Genomic DNA, 20,639 nt, shown 5'->3' on the forward strand with positions numbered 1-20,639 from the left:
TGCCATATTGGTGATTTATTCGTGTAATTTTATTATGTAATTATTAATTAGTGAAGTATTTTTTTAACAGTATTGTCTCCGGCGCGCATTATATTCATCACATATCACATGAAATCTACTATATTATTTGATTTCTTCAATGTTTTTTATTAATGTAGTAGATAATATGTTAAATAAACATATGGTCAAATTTCATTCAAAATTTCCATATTTTGATAGCAATTTTTGTCGTTTTTGTCCAATTTTATCAAAATCGAAATTTTAATCGAAATTTCCGCGAAAATTTCCATCGAAATTTTTATCGAAAATTTCCTCGAAACCGAAATTTTACTCCTTGATTAAATCTACTCACAAAATTAAAAATAATATTAAATTAGGTTTATACTCAAATATTTGTACTCTTTTTGACAGGTCATAAGACACAAATATATGATTCATGCTCTTTGTTGCTGTCATAAAACACATATATTACCATTGTTCTACTTGGAAAGTCACCCAAACCAAACCAAACCTCAAACAACTAAAACACAAAAATCAGAAAGTCTCTCACTCACTCTCGAAACCTACTCACTGTCTCTCTTTTAGTCTCTCAAACTCTCTTGCTGTCCAGCGCCGCCCTCTCTCTCTCTCACTCATCTCGTCGTCTCACGCCGGCACTGCCCTCTCTCTCTCTCTCTCTGTGAGTCTGTGACTCTGTCACTCATCTCTATCAGTCTCTCGCCTTTCATCTCTCACTATCCACTACAAGAAATTTGGATTTTAGTGATGAATTTAAAATTCGTCATTAATAATACTGATTTAGTGACCAAATATTTTTATTCATCACTAAAAGTTTGCCCTTCAAAATTTTTTCCCATTAGCCCATTTTCGATTAATTAGTGATGAATTATTTAAGTACTAGTCACCAATTATAAACTCATCACTAAATTTTCTTTATTAGAAATTTAGAATCATCTATAAAATTTCTTATTTCTTTTTTCATCAAATAATTTTTTTGGCCAAAAAGAAATTTGTTTTTTATTTTTTTTGGTAAAAAGAAATTTTATTAATGTTAGCAATTATACTGATTTTATTCTTGTTAAGTTTTATTTTATTTTATTTTTTTCTGATTGCAGATAAGTAGATAAGTGACTCATCTCTCTCTCTCTCTCTCTCTATTTCTCTCGCTCTCTCACTTAGAAGCTCACCTCTGCATCCCTAAATCCTAACCCTAACAATGGCCTCCGATGACCTCTCGACCTTGTCTGTGGTTGGCGAATTTTATTTCGGGCAACCGATTGTTTTGAGATTGTACCAGACAGCTTTCTCTGTCTCTCAACGTAGCAGGAACCAGACAATTTCTATCTCTCTCTAATCGGTGGTAAGGATTTTTTTAGCTTTATTTTCTTTATCTCTATGAATTAGCTTAATCAAGGTAGACTAGCTTGGAGGCTGAAGAAATATAGGAAAGGCCAAGTCGGCAAACTAGGTCAAACTTGGTTCTAGCTGAGATGATGGATATAGATATATATATATATATATCTGATAATAGGCATAAAATTGGAAGCCAAAATAAACTTAGATCAATAAGAATACCAAAGAGACATCAAATTCGTCTTGTTCTTTGAACGGATTTGCTCTGGGTCTTGTGGATCGCATGGGTGCTGCAATGGGTGTCCAATTGGGTCTATAGTGTTGATATTTATTTCAATTCCATGCCCCAGAATCTTGGTTTTTTTTTTTCTTTCAATTTTATTTTGTATTTTTGTTTGATTCTTTGTTTCTAAATAACATGTTTTATATATCAGTTTCTCTCTCTATATATCGATTCATTTGTGTCTATTAATCATTACAATTTCATCTTGTAAACTTTAGGTTGTAGAGATAATTTCAGGGTTTCAAAACAAGGGATTTAAACTGACTACACAAATCTCCTTTCAAAAAAGAAAAAATAACTAAACAAATGAAAGAAGGTTGGAGATAGAATCTCAACAACATAAATAAATCATATCTTATGTGTTTGGCCCGATTTTAATGGAATGATTTGGGTTTAAGGCAAGAGAATTGAAGGCCAAGGCCCAAAATGGTCCTTTTAGGTGGTCCTTGTTTTTGTAGTTCTTGATTTCATCACCTTGAGTTTGATAAATGAAGGACAAGGCCCTCTTTGGCTTTAACAAAAAATCATACAGAAGGACAAGGCCCTCTTTGGCTTTAACAAAAAATCATACAGATATAAGAGCCACCAAACTACACTCATAGTAGCATCTTTGCTGCCATTGTTTGCTTTGCTTTCAGTTTTTTGCCTGTCCTTTCTTTCTTTCTCTCTCTCTTATTCACCTTCCTTTTTCTCTCTCTTATTCACCTTCCTTCTTTTTTTTTAGCAATGGACTTATGGTGCTAATCACTGAATTATCATCATCATTATATGTATTTACCAAGATGTGTCTACATGCCGTTTGAACAATGCTGTCTGTTTGGGCCTCTTTCTCATTACTACAAATGAAGCATACGATGGGTGATCATATAAAAAAGAGGTATGTGACTCTTGTAGTTTTAATTTTTTTTTTTTTCATAGTTGGCCTCTTGATTTTATTATTTTTCTTCAGTTTTAGTTGTGTGGGATCAGAAGACAGGACGTTCATGAGGCTTTGGGTTTGTCTCATTCCGAAACCAACAGGTAGTATTTTTCAATTTGGTGTCTTTTGGAATGCATGGGATCTTGAATTTGTTCTGAATGGTATTTTGTAATGGATTGGTATCTGAAAGCAAGGGATTTGGATGTAGGAATTTAAGTAATGGCTTTGATATAGTCAGGAATTTAAGATCATAAATAGTTTCCCCATTACATTAAGCAGTTCTTTCCTGCTTTAAGAAAAGAGAAATGAAGTAGTTGAAATATAGTGCCAGCATAAGTTAAGAATCAAACATCTCTTTTCTGTCTTTTTTTTATTTTTATAGAGAAGTCAAAAGTTACACCTTTTTTATTATCTTTGTTGTTGCTTGGTGAGTTCTGAACAGATAATATGTAGTGACAAGCCTTGTGAATTGTATAGTTTTCTGTTCTTTGAGTTCTGCATGTAGGCTTGGTGTTGTGAAGTGCTTTGCCTCTAATACATGTATTAATTTATTTTGTTATTTACTCTCTGTTGATGGTTCTTTGGTTAAATTTTTATTATTCTTTTTAACAATGAAAAAAATTTTGAATCAAAAGAAACAGCTTTATGATTGATTTTGTGGTGGACTTGATATAGGTGGGAAGATTAAGCAGGGTATTGAAGCATAAAACTAAGATAAAAAAATATTAAGAATTGGGACATGGAAGTTCAGTTTTTTTAGTTTTTTTTTATATGTTTGCAGAATGAAGTTAAGGTTTGGAGCTAGAAGATACTGTATTAAGTGCTATTAGTCTAACTCATCATTTTGTTAATATAACATATCATCTAAGCATGTGAGACCTTAAAATGTACTTTAGCAGTGCATTTTGTATAGATCGAGATTTCAGTACGAAAGCAAATTTTATTGTCTGTTGATGTTAAATGCCCTGTTGAACTTGCGAAACATTTCTATTTTACCAAATATTGAGCACACCATCTCTATTTAAATTATGTATTTGTTGGTTGTTCCATCATTTTCTGTCATGGCTACCTCCACCAGATCATGCATCGATGTTGATGGAACATGGTTTGTGTTTCTTTTCAACAAAAACGAAGAAGTTCCCTAGCCTTTACTTTTATTCCTTTTCTTTTCTTCTTTTTGTTGCTAGACAAATATTAAAGGATATGGCTTAGGCTCTAACCCGATTGTAATGCAGCTAGTATTAAGTACCCTTTTGTAATTAAAATGAGCAGATTTATTCACTTATTCTTGCTTAACGAATAAAAGTGCAGATACTATTTGCTTAGTTGTGAGTGGAGTACTGTATGATGAAGATGCTTAGATGAGAAAAGCAAGGTAAGATGCTCAGAAACTGGGAAAAGCATACTTGAGGATGGGAATGTGAATGTGAATGTTTGTTTTGTTAAAAGTAATTATATAGTTTGTTATATAAGTACTACTTGAATGCAACATAATATGATATGACAAATATATGCTTCCAGTATGCTTTCAATAAATTAAAGTACTCATTTCTTTTTTGCCCTTTTTCAGATCATTGATTGAACTGCCAAAGACTCATGCCTACATCACTCTCGGAAATTCAATCAAGTATAGAGTGTATGCACTTAAGTGTAGTTTTTTCGTTATTATTTTTTTGTTATTATAGATGTAAGCACATAATTTTTTTTAATTTTTATTATTATTTTCTTATATCTGTATGTAAGGATCATGGTCTATTTTCTTATTACGCTTTTTTTTCCGAACAGATTACACAATAGAATTAAGTACTGATTGTCATTATAGTCTATATGATTTGTTTGTAGCATATTATGATGAAATTAACTAATTGCAATTAAATCTTTTTTATTAGGTATTTTTACAATGATTATTTGTCATATCATTTTACTTTCTAATAGGGTTGTACACTATACTAATTTTTTACTAGTTTTAATGGTATAATATAATAACATGTTTGCATATAGTTTTAATGGTACTACACTTCCAGTAGGTAGGATGGTATTCTAGATTTCTAGTGTGTAGCATGTGCTATATATACTTACTAAGTGCAAAATATTAGGTGTAAATATTAACACAAAATGGTCTTCATAGTTCATACTAATTTATATTGTTTATTTATTTATTTTTAAACATAAACTCATTGGGCACATTTCTAGTAGATGTGCCATGTTCGTAACAGTCAGGCCACTGCACATTTGTCAACGTAATGCTCAGAGGGAAGGCACAATTACTACTTGTATTTGTGTTTCCGTGTGTGTGACACAAATATCAAGGTTGTGCCCCATCTTTATGGGTAACGGAGAAAATGATCCCACAAACAAAGGAATTGTACACTACAAAATAACATAAAAATCGATTCATTAAAATAAAAAAATCTTTTACTCAAATTGTGTTTTTTTGACAGGAATCAATAAAAAATAATAAATATTTTTATCCCATTAGATTATATTTCATCCAAATGTAGTAGTATAAGAATGAAGGGAACTATTCCGATTTCATTGAAGTTGAAGAATCAAAGAATTTATTACACAAATTGGGATAATTCAAAAAGTTTTGATTGAATTATGATCCAAAAAGGAAAAAACAATACCGGTCACAAGCATATAATTGTGGCTGTACCATTACCAATGACATTAGAGCATGATTAATTGTGTTTTTTAAAACAAATGACACAAAGATAAGTTTGTGCTTTGTAAATTTGTTCTTGCAGTGTTCACAAAGTTAACATCAATTCCTTCTTTGGCCTTTAAAAAGAAAATTAAATACTCCTGCTAGCTACTCAATTCCTATGGTCAGAGAGATATTTGACGTATTCAGTTCAATTCAAAGATAAAAAATGCGTCCACCCAAAAAAAGAAAAGAAAAAAAAGACAAGATAAACAATGAGAACAACACTAAATATATATAACATAAATATAGCATAACTAGGACTGTTATCATAAAACAAATGCAATCAAACCATTTATACAAATTGTCACCACTCATAACCTAATCAATTTATCAACTAATTTGTAATACAATTATATTAAAGAACTCAAAAAGCATACCAGAGGGGCCAATACTCAGAAGTAATGAAAATCCACATACGAAATACACTAACAGATCTGGCCTTTGAAGGGAATAGAAGCAAGAATTCTGTCAAATGCACTATGCCGACTGCTCTTGACCAGTACTAGATATTCCCCACTATAAACAAATTTTGTAAGTTGGAAGACACAGAATTACAAGCCTTTTCCCATTGAAAATAAAATCCCGGCCAGAAGTTGGTTGTTGAAAAAAGAAAATTACCTGGAGAAAAACCCAAGGACCTCTTCTTTGTGAGCACCGTTGATCAGAGCGTACTAGAATGGGCAGTTGATGTACGTTGCTGTTGATTTTGGCCTGCCATCACTGATAGATTATTGAGAATTTTTTTATTTGGGTTTTGGGGTTCTATAGGAAGAAACTGAAGACATGAATTGATCGAGAATTGGGAGCTTAATTGCAATTTGGCGTATACTAAAAACCCAATTAAAGAGGAAGGGGAAGAACTGAAAATGAAAGAGATAAGAAAATTACCTAAAATAAAATTAAAGAAAAAGAGTGAAGAAAGATGAAATCAGTGAACAGAAGAAGAAGAAAGTGGAGAGCTGAACAAAGAAATGCGTAAAAATGGGGTGGGCATGGTCCAGTCCAATTCAGTTCTCCCCCCAAACCGTGCACTGGACTGTGGAGGTTATCCAGTCCGGTCCGGTGCTGAGAACTGTACATTTTGCACCAGAACTGGACCAAACTGAACCGTAACAAGTTCAGTTTGGTCCGGTGCACTGTTTGGGGCTGGACTAAAAATTGTACTGCACCAAGCCACCAAACAGATTCACAACCCCAAACAGATTCACAACCCCAAATCAACCAAGAAATTAAGAAACAAACCATTGTAAAATTTGACACTGAACACCATTTGATTGAATACATACATCCCAGAGAAAAATTTCTAATGAAAAACAAAACCCAAATTGGATTTGACAACAACAATCGTTTGACTTTACTGTAAAATCAGTAAATCCCTAACCCCTAACCCAAAATCAGTAAATCCCTAACCCAAAATCAGTAATCCCTAACCCCAAATCAAACCCTAAATCAAACCCCTAACACAAAATCAATAATACTGTAAGATATGAGATGGAGAGGCGCTGAGAGAGTGAGAGATCGAGAGAGGAAGATCGCCACGGCCACGGCCACGGCGACGGGAAGAGAGGAAGATGGCAAGGGTGACTTGGCGAGTCGGCGACGGACACAGCTTGAGGAAGACCGCGACGGCGAGAGGAAGACCGCGACAGCGTAAGGAAGACCGAGTCGGCGTGAGGTCTGGATTGCGGGCTCGGGCTGCGGCGTGAGGGCTGAGGGTTTCAGACTTTCAGTCTTTGAATTGAGTTTGATACTTTGATTCGTTTGAAGTCTTCGAGTTAGTCAAAATGAAACACAGAAACTTTGACTGTTTACTTGTTTAGTGAATAGTGACTTGACTTCAGTCAATGAGTCTGTTTGAGTTTTGTAATTAAATTGGGGTTTTAATTTTTTAAACACTTAAGTCGCTTAAACACTTGTAATTAAATTGGGGTTTTAATTTTCATTGGGGTTTCAATTGTGGTTATATAGTTAATTAGTTATATATGTTATATATGTATAGAGTAATTAATATAATTTAGGGTATATGGTTATAGTTGACTATGAGTCTAATTGGGATTTCATTGTGGTTTCAATTGGGTTTATATACTTATATAATTATATATGTTATATACTTATATATTTATTACTTATATATAATATATGTATAGAGTAATTAACTAATTAATATAGTTTAGGGTATATAGTTATAATTTTATTAAGATATAGGGTTATAGTTGACTATGAGTCTAATTGGGGTTTCAATTGGTTTTATACACTTATATACTTATTACTTATATATAATATATGTATAGATCGAGTAATTAACTAATTAATATAGTTTAGGGTATATGGTTATAATGTATTAGGATATAGGGTTATAATTGACTATGAGTCTAATTGGGGTTTCAATTGGGTATATAGTTATATATGTTATATACTTATATACTTATTACTTATATATAATATATGTATAGAGTAATTAACTAATTAATATAGTTTAGGGTATATAGTTATAATTGTATTAGGGTATAGGGTTATAAAGTTAGCGTTTGTATTGCTTTGGTACAACTTGGAGAGTTTGTGGACCAAATTGACACTTTTTATAGTTAGTGGATTAAATTGAGACTCATTGTAAAGTTTATGGACCATTTTTGTATTTAACTCTATACAGTTTAGAAGAGACACCTACAAGCAATGGTGGCTCAATGGAAAGTGAGGCCTAAAGCGAAACTACACAGAGGCTTTCCAAATATATTATTCAAAAAATCAGCCTTTAGGCTTGCTTCATTTAGTTTTAACGAGAGATATTACAAATAATGAGAGAAAAGGACAAAAAAAAAAAAGGCAGATCACAATGTACAAATGAAATAGATGTGAGATATCCCCGAAAACAATTCATGAAGCACTTTTTTTTAGTGGAAAGCCTAAGGGAATAAAAAAATCAAAAGTCTCACTAACAAATAATGAAGAATCTCACACCTAAACATTAAATAAGAAAGTAGAAAACCTCTTTCAAAATTTTGAGACCTAATTGACTAATTATAAATATTTTAAGTTTTTTTTTTTTTTTAATAGTGTGTCAAATATTTTCAATATGAGGGAGGCCCTAGGCACAGGCCTTGCTTGCCTTATGCTTGAGCCGGCACTGTTTTCAAAATTTTGAGACCTAATTGACTAATTATAAATATTTTAAGTTTTTTTTTTTATTTTTAATAGTGTGTCAAATACTTTTAATATGAGGCCCTAAGCACAGGCCATGCTTGCCTTATGCTTGAGCCGGCACTGCCTACAAGTTGCTTTCACTACAGTAGCTACATATTTTTCAATAAATAGCTAGCAAGCATTGCTATTCGACTCACTCACTCCAGCTAGCCTAACTTTCAAGTGCCCCAAGTTTCAGCATATCAATTAATTAGCTCAAAGCCTCAAACCTCAAGTTTCATTTCAGTGTTGTCATAAAATGTGTGCTCATGATCAAGTTTCAGCATCTCAAGCTCAAACCACAAATACTGCCAATACTACTCCTGATGTTAATCGACTTTCAGCTAATTTTCCTTCCAGCATTTGGGCGGACCATTTTCTGTCAAATGCTTCCGTGGTAAGTCATACTAATTAATTCCTTAAAGTTAATTAGTCATTCATAATAGATTAATTTTGAATTGTTTAAATTTGCACCATATAAAGAGGTCACTCTTTTTCATTTTTTCTTTTTAAGGCATCCAAGGCTCTTAAAGATTGTTCAGTCAGGGGAGCAAATTTGATCATTTTTTACTAATTTTATTGTCTTTTTTCCAATTTGTCTTAACAGGAAACAAATACTAAAATGGAGCAACGAGTCCAAGAACTGAAGAAAGAAGTGAAGAGGAAGATAATGGCTCCAGTTCAAAATGTTTCACAAAAGTTGGACTTGATTGATGACATTCAACGTTTAGGGGTGTCTTATCATTTTCCAAATGAGATAGACGAAATTTTGCAGCAAATTCACAAGAATTATTATGAAGTCTGTGATGATGGTGACCTTTACACTGTCGCTCTTCGTTTTCGATTGCTTAGACAACAAGGTTATAACATTCCATGCGGTAAGTCCTCCTCTCCTCGACAGTCATAATATCTTTTATAACTGCTTTCTTTCAGTACGGTAATTTTGCTCATGATCATATATGATGCTATAATTAATGCATTGGCGGATCTTGCAGGCATATTCAACAAGTTCAAGGGCAATGATGAAAAATTTAAGGAATCACTTATAAATGATGTGGTTGGATTGTTAAGCTTGTATGAAGCAACACATTTTATGATCCACGGAGAGGATATACTGGAAGAGGCACTAACCTTCACCACCACTCATCTTGAGTCGGCATCAAACCGTTTAAGCCCCCCACTTTCGAAACAAGTGAGTCATGCCTTATATCAGTCATTACAAAAGGGCATGCCATGGATTGAAGCAAGGTACTACTTGTCTCTCTACCAGGAGCGCGATTCACATGACGAAACTCTCCTAACATTTGCAAAGTTAGATTTCAACCTGCTCCAGCAACTCCATAAAGCATAGGCCGGATTGGGAGCAAGGGAGGCAGCAGCGCCAATGGCGGCATCAGCAGGAGTAGCCACGGTAGAGGGAGGAGAGGGATAAGAATCATCAACAAATTTAAAAAGACCATGCCCAATAAGAAAAGGTCGCATCTGACTCTCCCAAAGGAGATAGTTAGTCTCAAAGAGCTTCAAAAAGTGAACCACATTAGGACCCGAGGGAGTAGAGGAAAAGAAGGAAGTAGATGCAGACGCCATGGAAACAAAGAAGGAAGAGGGCTAGGGTTTCTAAAAGAGGAGGGGGACTAGGGTTTCAAAAAGAAGAGAGAAAAGCCCACAAAGTTCGTTAGAACCTCTGATACCATGTAGAAAGGTTAAACTTGATAATTGCATTATGAGAAGAGTACATATATATACACAGCCCAATACGTGTTAACCTAAAGTAATTAGGATTGCTTGATATACAAGAATAACATTAACCACAAGGACAAGAAACTAAAGTCCTAAACTATGAGGGTTTCCTAACAACCTGGAGAAAAACCCAAGAACCTCTTCTTTGTGAGCACCGTTGATCAGAGCGTAGTAGAATGGGCAGTTGATGTACGTTGCTATTGATTTTGGCCTGCCATCACTGATAGATTATTGAGAATTTTTTGATTTGGGTTTTGGCGTTCTGTAGGAAGAAACTGAAGACATGAACTGAAAATGAAAGAGATAAGAAAATTACCTAAAATAAAATTAAAGAAAAAGAGTGAAGAAAGCTGAAATCAGTGAAGGGGAGAAGAAGAAAGTGGAGAGCTGAACAAAGAAATGGCGTAAAATGAGAAGAACAGTTGTTGTCAATTGCAAAAGTTATTAAGGACACGTTGGGTATTTAAAAAAAAATCATTAAACCACATACCGGTTCTTTCCCGCTTCTGGTGAACGAGAATTTCAAAAGCAGCCTTGAGCTGCTTCTTAAAACTGTTGCGAGAATCCCCTCGCTTTTAAAAAAAGCGGTTACAATTTACTTTTACCAAACACTTTTATCAAGAAAATTTTCAATGAAATTATGAAAGCACTTTTAAGACCTTCCACAACAATATCAAACAGAGCCTTAGTTAAATGTTAAAAATGTGAAAATCACATCAGGACGTTATGAATGAGAAATATAACAAAAACAACTTGCAGGGAAGGAAGCGGTTCGACTCTCATTGCTTCCAATTTATCTAATACTTTTTCTGATATTGTGAAATTGAAGAGAAATTACCGAAAAATTGGAAAAAATCGACGAAATTATCAAAATATAGACTGGTAGTGTATTAAAATTTCAAACCTTGAAAAAAGTGAAAATTTTGAAAGTTAATACCCTGATAGTAACTAGTAACTAATCAAAAAATCTTATGCAAGTTTGAGATAATAGGAGAAATAAATTTCACATGAAGTATGTATGACAAATACAAGAAAACCATAAAAGATGGAGTTGGAGAATAAGGCCCATAAGTTTTGTTTAATAAAAAAAAAAAGTAATAAGAAATAAAGCAGATTAAAGTCTCTAGCTGGAAAACTCATGGTAAGGACCGTAAGATTAATCAAACAAAGAAAGTCATCGTGGCCAAAAAATTAAAACAAACAAAGAAAAGTCATGACAGGTGATGCATGTGGTGGTCAAAGTTTAGGGGTAATATATAACAAAATGGATGCTTGAATATGTTTTGGCAGCAGCGATTTATTTTGACCATGTACTTTTCAATTTGCATAGATAAGCAAATGGAGAAAACATGATCAACTAATTAATTGCTTTTCCTCCATGTGGACTTGGAACTCCATCGAGATGAATTGACTTGTTTGGTCCACCCCCATTGGATCTGGGAAATTTTGACACCTACTGTCGGCCGGTGGAATATTTGCATGTTTTATATATTTTGGGAGTGGAGACGAAACAAATATCACTACAAAAAATATGACCAAAGTCCACTAATGATTGGCGGTTATAAAAGGGGTGGCAATTAGCAATAGGAACTAAAGTGCCTCTATTTTAACAAAAATTGGTGGCAATTGAGCAATATGCACTAAAGTTTCAAATTGCCACCCCTTTTGTAGTCGCCAATCATTAGTGGGCTTTGCTCATATTTTTTGTAGTGTATAATGATATTTCCATGGAAATTTTGACACCTATGTCTGTATAGAGTGGAATGTTTGCATGTTGAATATATTTTGACACCTACCGTCTTACGCACGTAGGACCAAAAATATCATTTGACCTTTTATATTTTGTCTAGAAAGAAAAGTTTTTTGTTCGGTGTACGTAGCTGCTACTTCCTAGTACTCATCATTCGGTCCGCTCCACACATTTAGGTGCAAGTTGCTTTCACTACAGTACGTAGCTACATATTTTTCTATAAATAGCTAGCAAGCATTGCTATTCGACTCACTCACTCCAGCTAGCCTAACTTTCAAGTGCCCCAAGTTTCAGCATATCAATTAAGCTCAAAGCCTCAAACCTCAAGTTTCATTTCAGTCTTTGTAACAAAATGTCTGCTCAAGTTCAAGTTTCAGCATCTCAAGCTCAAACCACAAATATTGCCAATACTACTCCTGATGTTAATCGACTTTCAGCTAATTTTCCTTCCAGCATTTGGGCTGACCATTTTCTGTCAAATGCGTCCGTGGTAAGTCATACTAATTAATTTCTTAAAGTTAATTAGTCATTCATAATAGATTAATTTTGAATTGTTTAAATTTGCACCATATAAAGAGGTCACTCTTTTTCATTTTTTCTTTTTAAGGCATCCAAGCTAGGCTCTTAAAGATTGTTCAGTTAGGCCGGGGAGCAAATTTGGTCATTTTTTTACTAATTTTATTGTCTTATTTCCAATTTGTCTTAACAGAGAACAAATACTAAAATGGAGCAACGAGTCCAAGAACTGAAGACAGAAGTGAAGAGGAAGATAATGGCTCCAGTTCAAAATGTTTCACAAAAGTTGGACTTGATTGATGACATTCAGCGTTTAGGGGTGTCTTATCATTTTCCAAATGAGATAGACGAAATTTTACAGCAAATTCACAAGAATTATTATGAAGTCTGTGATGATGGTGACCTTTACACTGTCGCTCTTCGTTTTCGATTGCTTAGACAACAAGGTTATAACATTCCATGTGGTAAGTCCTCCTCTCCTCGACATTCATAATATCTTTTATAACTGCTTTCTTTCAGTACGGTAATCTTGCTCATGATCATATATGATGCTGTAATTAATGCATTGGCGGATCTTGCAGGCATATTCAACAAGTTCAAGGGCAATGATGAAAAATTTAAGGAATCACTTATAAATGATGTGGTTGGATTGTTAAGCTTGTATGAAGCAACACATTTTATGATCCACGGAGAGGATATACTGGAAGAGGCACTAACCTTCACCACCACTCATCTTGAGTCGGCATCAAACCGTTTAAGCCCCCCACTTTCGAAACAAGTGAGTCATGCCTTATATCAGTCATTACGAAAGGGCATGCCAAGGATTGAAGCAAGGTACTACTTGTCTCTCTACCAGGAGCGCGATTCACATGACGAAACTCTCCTAACATTTGCAAAGTTAGATTTCAACCTGCTCCAGCAACTCCATAAAAAGGAACTAGTTACTATTACAAGGTGACTTACTAAACCCTATCACACTCAAATTTGTAATTAGATCTCTGATCAAGTTCTTACCGTGCTACTGAAAACTGAAGCAAATCCTAATTCCACTAAATAATTATGCAATTGATCAGGTGGTGGAATGACTTGGACGTTGGAAACAAGCTACCTTTTGTAAGAGACAGAGTGGTTGAGCTCTACTTCTGTTGGCCTTTGGCAGTCTACTTTCAGCCTGAATACTCCTTCGGTAGGATTATATTAAGCAAAGTTACTGCTGTGGCATCCATTATTGATGACATTTATGATGTTTATGGCACACCTGAGGATCTAGAGCTCTTTACTGATGCTGTGGAGAGGTTTGAACACTTGCCCTCTTATATTCTATATATATAGGAATATGTTTATTGCCTCTATTACTTTTCTCAAATTTTGATTCCCAACTTAGGTGGTAACAATTCATTTGATAGGGTTTATTCTCTTAAATTTTTTTTTTTTTTTTTTTTTTTTGTAGAGTCCAATACATGAATGATACATTAACATCTTCTTTCTAGATCGTATACTAGGGTTTAGGGTTTAGCGGATTAATATATATATATATATATGTTGATCATTAATAATCCTTAATTTTAAATTGAAGTCAGCTAGCTTATTGCAACAGACTGTAGGTTTAGTTAACTGATTTGACTCATTTGAGATTATATATATAGTCTAGCTTATTAATTTTGATGATCTAGGTGGGACATCTCTGCCATGGATCAACTGCCAGAGTATATGAAAGTATGTTATCAGACACTGTTGGATGTGTATAGTGAAATCGAAGAAAAGCTTTCCAATGAAGGAAAATTATATCGCAACCATTATGCCATAGAAGCAGTAAGCCCCAAATTCAGAATCTACTTAATTCCATTCTTAATTTGTGATCAATATTTAAGCCTAAAATTAATTACTGATCAAAATATATTATTAATTTGGGTTGGTGTCTCAAATAGATGAAGGAACAAGTTAGAGGTTACTTCCATGAAGCAAAATGGTTCCACAAGAAACACATACCAACACTAGATGAATATATGCCCATATCGCTTCAGACCGCTGGCTACGAATTGCTAACATCCATATCCTTTGTTGGAATGGGAGATGTTGTTACAAAAGACTCCTTTGAATGGTTGTTAAGTAACCCCCAGGCTGTAAAGGCTGCATCAACAATTGCCAGACTCGAGAATGACATAGCGTCCCGCAAGGTATGTACCTAGCTACTTATAAGTTATAATAATAACAAGTGCATATACGTATATAGAATTTTTCTCTAAAGAGAATATCTACATTTTTCAAAATTTACGGATGTCGATACATTACTGACATGGGGTAGATAGTGTGTCGACATATATGATATGTTGTAGCAAGTTCTGATGTGTTAAAGCAAGTTTTGGAATTTCGTGTCGATACACTGTCTACCCCATGTCGGCACTGTGTCGACTTCCGCAAATTTTGAAAAATGCAGACATCCTCTCTAGAAAAGGATTATATATATATAGCACTAGTAATTAATTTATGATGACATTAATTATGATGTACGTTCATGTAGCTTGAGAAAGAGAGGGGACATGTTGCCTCAGTTGTGGACTGCTACATGAAACAATATGGTGCCTCAGAAGAAGAAGCGATAATCGAACTTCGTAAACAAGTGAATAATGCATGGAAGGACATAAACGAAGCGTGCCTCCAACCTACTGCTGTCCCCATGCCCCTACTAATACGAATTCTCAATCTAATGCGTGCCTGTGATGTTGTATACAAGCATGGAGATGGCTACACTACCAACATAAATGTGCTCAAGGATTCTATAGCTTCTGTACTTGTCGAACCTGTGCCTATATAACCCTAAAATTCAACTTGTCGTATTTCATATAAATTAAATAAGGTCTCCCAAGTCCTATAGCTAATACGTCCTTTAAAACTGTTTCGACAGTGGGAGCTTAATTGCAGTTGAAACCATATCTCCATGAAGTAATTAATATTTGGGATATTGTTTGTCAGTCCTCTTTTCTTTCTATCAATAAAGAATAAAATTTTTTATATGGTGGGTACATATCATTCTCGTTCTACTATAGTTTATGGTCTTGTAATTTGGATCCGATTCTACTTTGTCTTAATATTTACGATTTTTAACTCAATTTCAATGGTTAATAGTGTTAATTATAATTTATTTGAAATTCAGTTCAAAATCACATTTTATTTAGAACAAATTTATGAAAGAACATCACATTATTGGTTGGCTTTCTGTGCAATTCTCAATCATGGTTGTAAAAGAGAGTTTCGATTCACAATTAATGTATGTCACACTACAGGAAAAACTGTAATAGACATCACTTTTTTAATATCAGTTTTTACATTAACCGATATCGTATATTTTTAGATATCGGTTAATTTTGTAGATGATGTCTAAACTCATTAACATATCACCATTTTTTTTTCCGATATCTTAATTTTTCCCTGTTGATTAAGTTTTTTTAAAAACTGATATGTAAAAATCATATCTGATATCTATATTTTGACCGAAAAAAACACGGGGGAATTTTTTCCACAAACTTAAAAATTTTGGCTAAGTGTTCCAACCCCAGCACGATATCCACACACACACATTCCCTTCTATGCAGACATCTCCTTCTCTCGATCTCACCCTCTCAAACACAAACTGAGACACACACTCGATCGCCGCCATTGTCGATCTCTTTCTCTCTCGCGCGTCTCGTTCTCACTCAGACCTTGCCGTCGAAGTCGAAGTTGCCGTCGGCGGTCAAGTACGAACTATCTCATCCTCCTGGGTTGCGGCGTCAAAAGGTAAGCTCAGTCTCATCTCTCCTGGGTTCTCTCTTTATCTCTATCCTCTTCTCTCTATCTCTCTGTCCTCTTCTCTCTTGTTGTTGTTTAGGTTTTTCTTCAAATTAGGGATTTCCATAGGTTCGTTTGCAATGCACAAAATAAGGGGTTTTCTTGGTTTTCAATTTCTCTCTCCTTGGAACAGGATATTGTCACATATTTAATTCACTAGGAGGATCTGTTACTGAGAAAGATTTGCTAGGAAACTATCTTGCTATGTTTACAAGTTTTGTTCACAGGGATTTGTATTTTGACTTTGTGCTGGGATCTTTCCCTTTGTTTCCTTTCTTGACGTTATATTGTTAACTAAATTCATTGGTTAGTTGATTGATGATTTTTAATTTCAGTTTGTGTTCGGGCTCAATCACCATAAATTTCCTTCGATCATCCTAGATGAATATTTATAGGTGATTAATTGGTTGTGGGTTATTGGTATTTCTGTATGTCTTGGTGAATCTGAAATTGGGTTTTCAATATATGGGGTGACAGTATGGAGGCCAAACAGGCAACATTGTAGTTTGGATGGGAGATGAACTGCACAAGATCCCTGTTTTGGATCTTAGTAAAACCAGTAACTTTTCAGATTGGTTTAGATTTTCTGAGATTTTGCAGTGTGGCAGGTTTCTTGTTGTTGTTTGTATACAAAATTCCTTCACTAATTAAAAGGAAATAATGTTTATTTGGGGGCTGAACTTGTTTTATTTCTTTGCAGGGCCTTTAAATTTTATTTGCTTCCGAGGAAATCATTTATACCCAGAGTTTGTTGGTATATGCCTATATGGTAAGGGTGCAACGTACTATCAGAAAAAAGCAAGGAAAACCTTTGATCTCTGTTTTAAGCAACTTAAGGCTTTAATTTGCAGGTAACTTTTCTCTGCTTTGTTTCCTTTTATGATTGTGCAGCCAATTTTCGTGTAGTAAAGTATATCAAATATACTTGACATGTACTCTGTGGTTGGTTTCAAGAATATGAAGGGCTCACATGTGCTTGAACTATATTGAAGGCAAGAATAAATTGATTTCCTGAAGAGAGTGCTTGAACTATAATGAAAGCATCTAGGGTGATGTAGTATTTTGCATTATCATGCAATTATGGGACCAAGCATATCCACTGTAAATCTTACTATTATTAACTACGAAATGAGTTGCTTAGTTGCTTATAATAAATTTGTTTTGTTTTGGTTATTTATTTCAGTTTGTGCTATAATAGATATAAGATTTAATTTATGTAAATTTAATAATGAAATATGAGAATTAAAATAAATTCTCGCTGTAGAGGACCTATGAGTATATTCTCTTAGTGCAATACTTAAACTTGTAGCTTTTATTTGTATAATTAATTGCTATAAAAAAGAGCTAGGCTACATAGATGATTTAACAGATTCTGCTCAGTCCCATACCCTTTTATTTTTACATATGTTTGCATTATGCAATTTCTGAAACAACTTATTTTTGCATTATATATATGCTTAAAAATTGGTGAAAATTGTGTTGTATGTTGCTATTTTGCATGTTTTTGTGTTAGGAATGCTGAAATAATTGTGGATTGTGACTTTGCTAGATTGTTGTTTTGGGAAATAGGTGTCTTAATAGCTATATATTTTGCATCTTTAATTGGTATTTGGTATTGAATTAACTTGGTTTCTCTTCATGTGAAGTTGATATCAATAAGTTCAATGGATAAAACATGGATACATGCTGATAGAAGGAGTAAGGTGTATGAGGTGGGAGTTGAGAATTTTCTAAGGTTAGGAGTAGGCAATAATGGCAAACATAAGTACATCCATTGTCCTTGCAATAGATGTGGGAACTTGAGTAAGTATACGGTAAAAGTGGTTAGGGAGCATTTGTACTTTCATGGTTTTGATGAAAGGTATAACAACTGGATATGGCATGGTGAAGCTAGTGTCTGTAGGGATGAGCAATATGGTTTTCTTGGTTCTGAAACAGTAGACATGTGCGAAGGAGCGTTTGATAATTTCAATCATGATCCGGACAAGTTTCAGAGTTTCGTTGAGGAAGGGGAAATGCCCTTATATGTTGGTTGTGATAAGTACAGCAGGTTATCTGCATTGGTCAGATTGTTCAACCTGAAGGCAAAACATGGGCTGAGAAAGAGTAGCTTCTCTGATTTTTTGGTTGCTTTTGGAGATATGCTACCTGATGGTAATGTGCTACCCGATGGTAATGTGCTACCCTTGTCTATATACGAGGCGAAGAAGACATTGGCTGCTTTAGGAATGGAGTCTGTGAAGATACATGCTTGCCCGAATGATTGTATCTTATATAGAAAGGAGTATGAAGATGAAACAAGGTGTCCGAAGTGTGATCTCTCTAGGTGGAAGGTAAACAAAGAAGCAGTTGAGAAGGAAGGGGTGCCAACCAAAGTATTGTGGTACTTTCCTCCTATTCCAAGGTTTAAACGAATGTTTAAATCTTGTGAAACTTCGAAGAACCTTACTTGGCATGCCGATCAGAGAGTGAGTGACGGCATCATGCGCCATCCAGCTGATTCTCCAACTTGGAAGTTGGTTGACCATAAATGGCCGGATTTTGCAATCAAGCCTAGAAATCTAAGGCTTGCCCTTTTGGTTGATGGGATAAATCCACACAGTTCATTAAGTAGTCGATATAGTTGTTGGCCTGTCCTCTTAGTCACCTACAACCTTCCTCCGTGGTTGTGCATGAAGAGGAAATTTATGATGCTAAATTTGTTGATTTTGGGTCCTAAGCAGCCAAGAAATGACATAGATGTGTATTTAGAACCATTGGTTGAGGATTTGAAAGCACTATGGAATGGAATTGAGGGAGTGTATGATGGTTTCAGGAAAAACTCATTCACTTTGAAGGCTGTACTTCTATGGACGATCAATGATTTTCCAGCTTATGGTAACTTGTCTGGGGCCTCAGTGAAAGGGTATAAAGCATGTCTCATATGTGGAGAAAACATAGATTCTGTTAGGCTAAAACATGGTAAGAAAATTTGTTTCCAAGGCCACAGAAGATTCTTACCACGCCACCACCCATATCGGAGACAAATGGCTGCTTTTAATAACAAGCAAGATGAGCGTGAGCCTCCTACACCTCTAAGTGGACATCAAGTCTTGGAAAGAGTTTCAGGAATCAATTGTATCTTTGGGAAGAAACAAAGAAAGGACAACTTAGGTGGTGAAAGCCATGCTCTATGTTGGAAGAAGAGATCAATCTTCTTTGACCTAGAGTATTGGAAGTCCCTTCATATAAGGCATGCTCTCGATGTAATGCACATTGAGAAGAACGTGTGCGAGAGTATCATTGGGACTTTACTAAACATTCCATGTAAGACAAAAGATGGGGTGGCTGCCCGTTTAGATCTCGTGGAAATTGGGGTAAGACTAGACTTGGCACCACAAATTGGGAACAAGAGGACATTTCTGCCTACAGCTCCATATACACTTTCTCGGGATGAGAAAAAAGCTATATGCAAGTGTTTGTTTAGTATCAAGGTCCCGGAAGGTTACTCTTCAAATATACGAAACCTAGTATCCATGGAAGAGCTCAAACTTTTCGGTCTTAAGTCTCACGATTGCCACACCTTAATGCAACAATTGCTACCTGTTACCATCCGTTCAGTTTTGCCCAAGAATGTGAGATATGCTATTACTAGGCTGTGTTTCTTCTTTAATGCCCTATGCTTCAAAGTGGTTGATGTGTCCAAGTTGGATAAAATTCAGTCTGATCTTGTAACCACCTTGTGTTTGCTGGAGAAGGTTTTCCCACCTTCATTCTTTGATATAATGGTCCATTTAACTGTGCACCTTATTAGAGAGGTACGATTGTGTGGACCAGTCTTTTATAGGTGGATGTATCCATTTGAAAGAGGCATGAAAGTGTTAAAAGGTTATGTCTGGAACCGTAATCGTCCAGAGGGCTGCATTGCTGAGTCTTATATTGGTGAGGAAGCCGTGGAGTTTTGCTCGGAATATTTATCTGGGGTACATGCAATTGGTACTCCCTCTTCGCGTATGGGTGCACCAAAGACTAGTAAGCCTCTATCAGGTGGTAGGGTAGTTAATGTAGACCGTGAAGTTTGGGAACAAGCTCACCGTTGTGTTTCGGAGAATTCCGCTGAATGCGATTCGTATGCCGAGTAAGCTCACTGATTGTGTTAAATACACACTTAATTAGCAGTTTTTGTAATGCATAATATACATGTTTTAATAATTGTACTTTATCTGTTTATAGACAGCATATGGCTTACTTAAAAACCCTTTATTCAAGTAAAAAAAGAAGTGAAAAGTGGCTACTAGAAGAGCACAACCGCAGATTTATCTATTGGTTACGTGACAAGGTATTACTTTGTTACCTTTAAAACCACTTAGCCTAATGTCATCTA

General features: G+C 34.9%; 1 protein-coding gene and 1 long non-coding RNA gene across 4 annotated transcripts; both read left to right on the forward strand.

The window, feature by feature from the left end:
- The first annotated feature begins 1,136 nt into the window (after positions 1 to 1,136).
- Positions 1,137 to 4,296, forward strand: LOC147292588 (uncharacterized). 2 transcript variants are annotated; one of them, XR_015120323.1, is made up of 5 exons: positions 1,137 to 1,360; positions 2,361 to 2,513; positions 2,586 to 2,656; positions 3,862 to 3,930; positions 4,126 to 4,296. It is a non-coding gene; the product is annotated as an uncharacterized LOC147292588 (long non-coding RNA). The 2 variants fall into 2 exon arrangements; XR_015120322.1 differs by having other exon boundaries at positions 3,867 to 3,930.
- Positions 4,297 to 9,061: 4,765 nt separating this feature from the next.
- On the forward strand, positions 9,062 to 15,460 carry LOC147292589 ((-)-germacrene D synthase-like). Of its 2 annotated transcripts, XM_086230303.1 has the most exons (7): positions 12,200 to 12,422; positions 12,642 to 12,912; positions 13,030 to 13,402; positions 13,522 to 13,743; positions 14,122 to 14,260; positions 14,377 to 14,625; positions 14,970 to 15,460. In XM_086230303.1, the coding sequence occupies exons 1-7, from the start codon at positions 12,285 to 12,287 to the stop codon at positions 15,261 to 15,263; spliced, it is 1,686 nt and encodes a 561-aa protein (XP_086086429.1). In that variant the 5' UTR covers positions 12,200 to 12,284; the 3' UTR covers positions 15,264 to 15,460. The 2 variants fall into 2 exon arrangements, with proteins under 2 accessions (XP_086086430.1, XP_086086429.1); XM_086230304.1 differs by lacking the exons at positions 12,200 to 12,422; positions 12,642 to 12,912 and adding an exon at positions 9,062 to 9,320.
- The last annotated feature ends 5,179 nt before the right edge of the window (positions 15,461 to 20,639 follow it).

This window comes from Dryas octopetala, chromosome 2, assembly GCF_963921425.1.
Source record: "Dryas octopetala chromosome 2, drDryOcto1.1, whole genome shotgun sequence".
Classification (NCBI taxonomy): Eukaryota; Viridiplantae; Streptophyta; class Magnoliopsida; order Rosales; family Rosaceae; genus Dryas; species Dryas octopetala.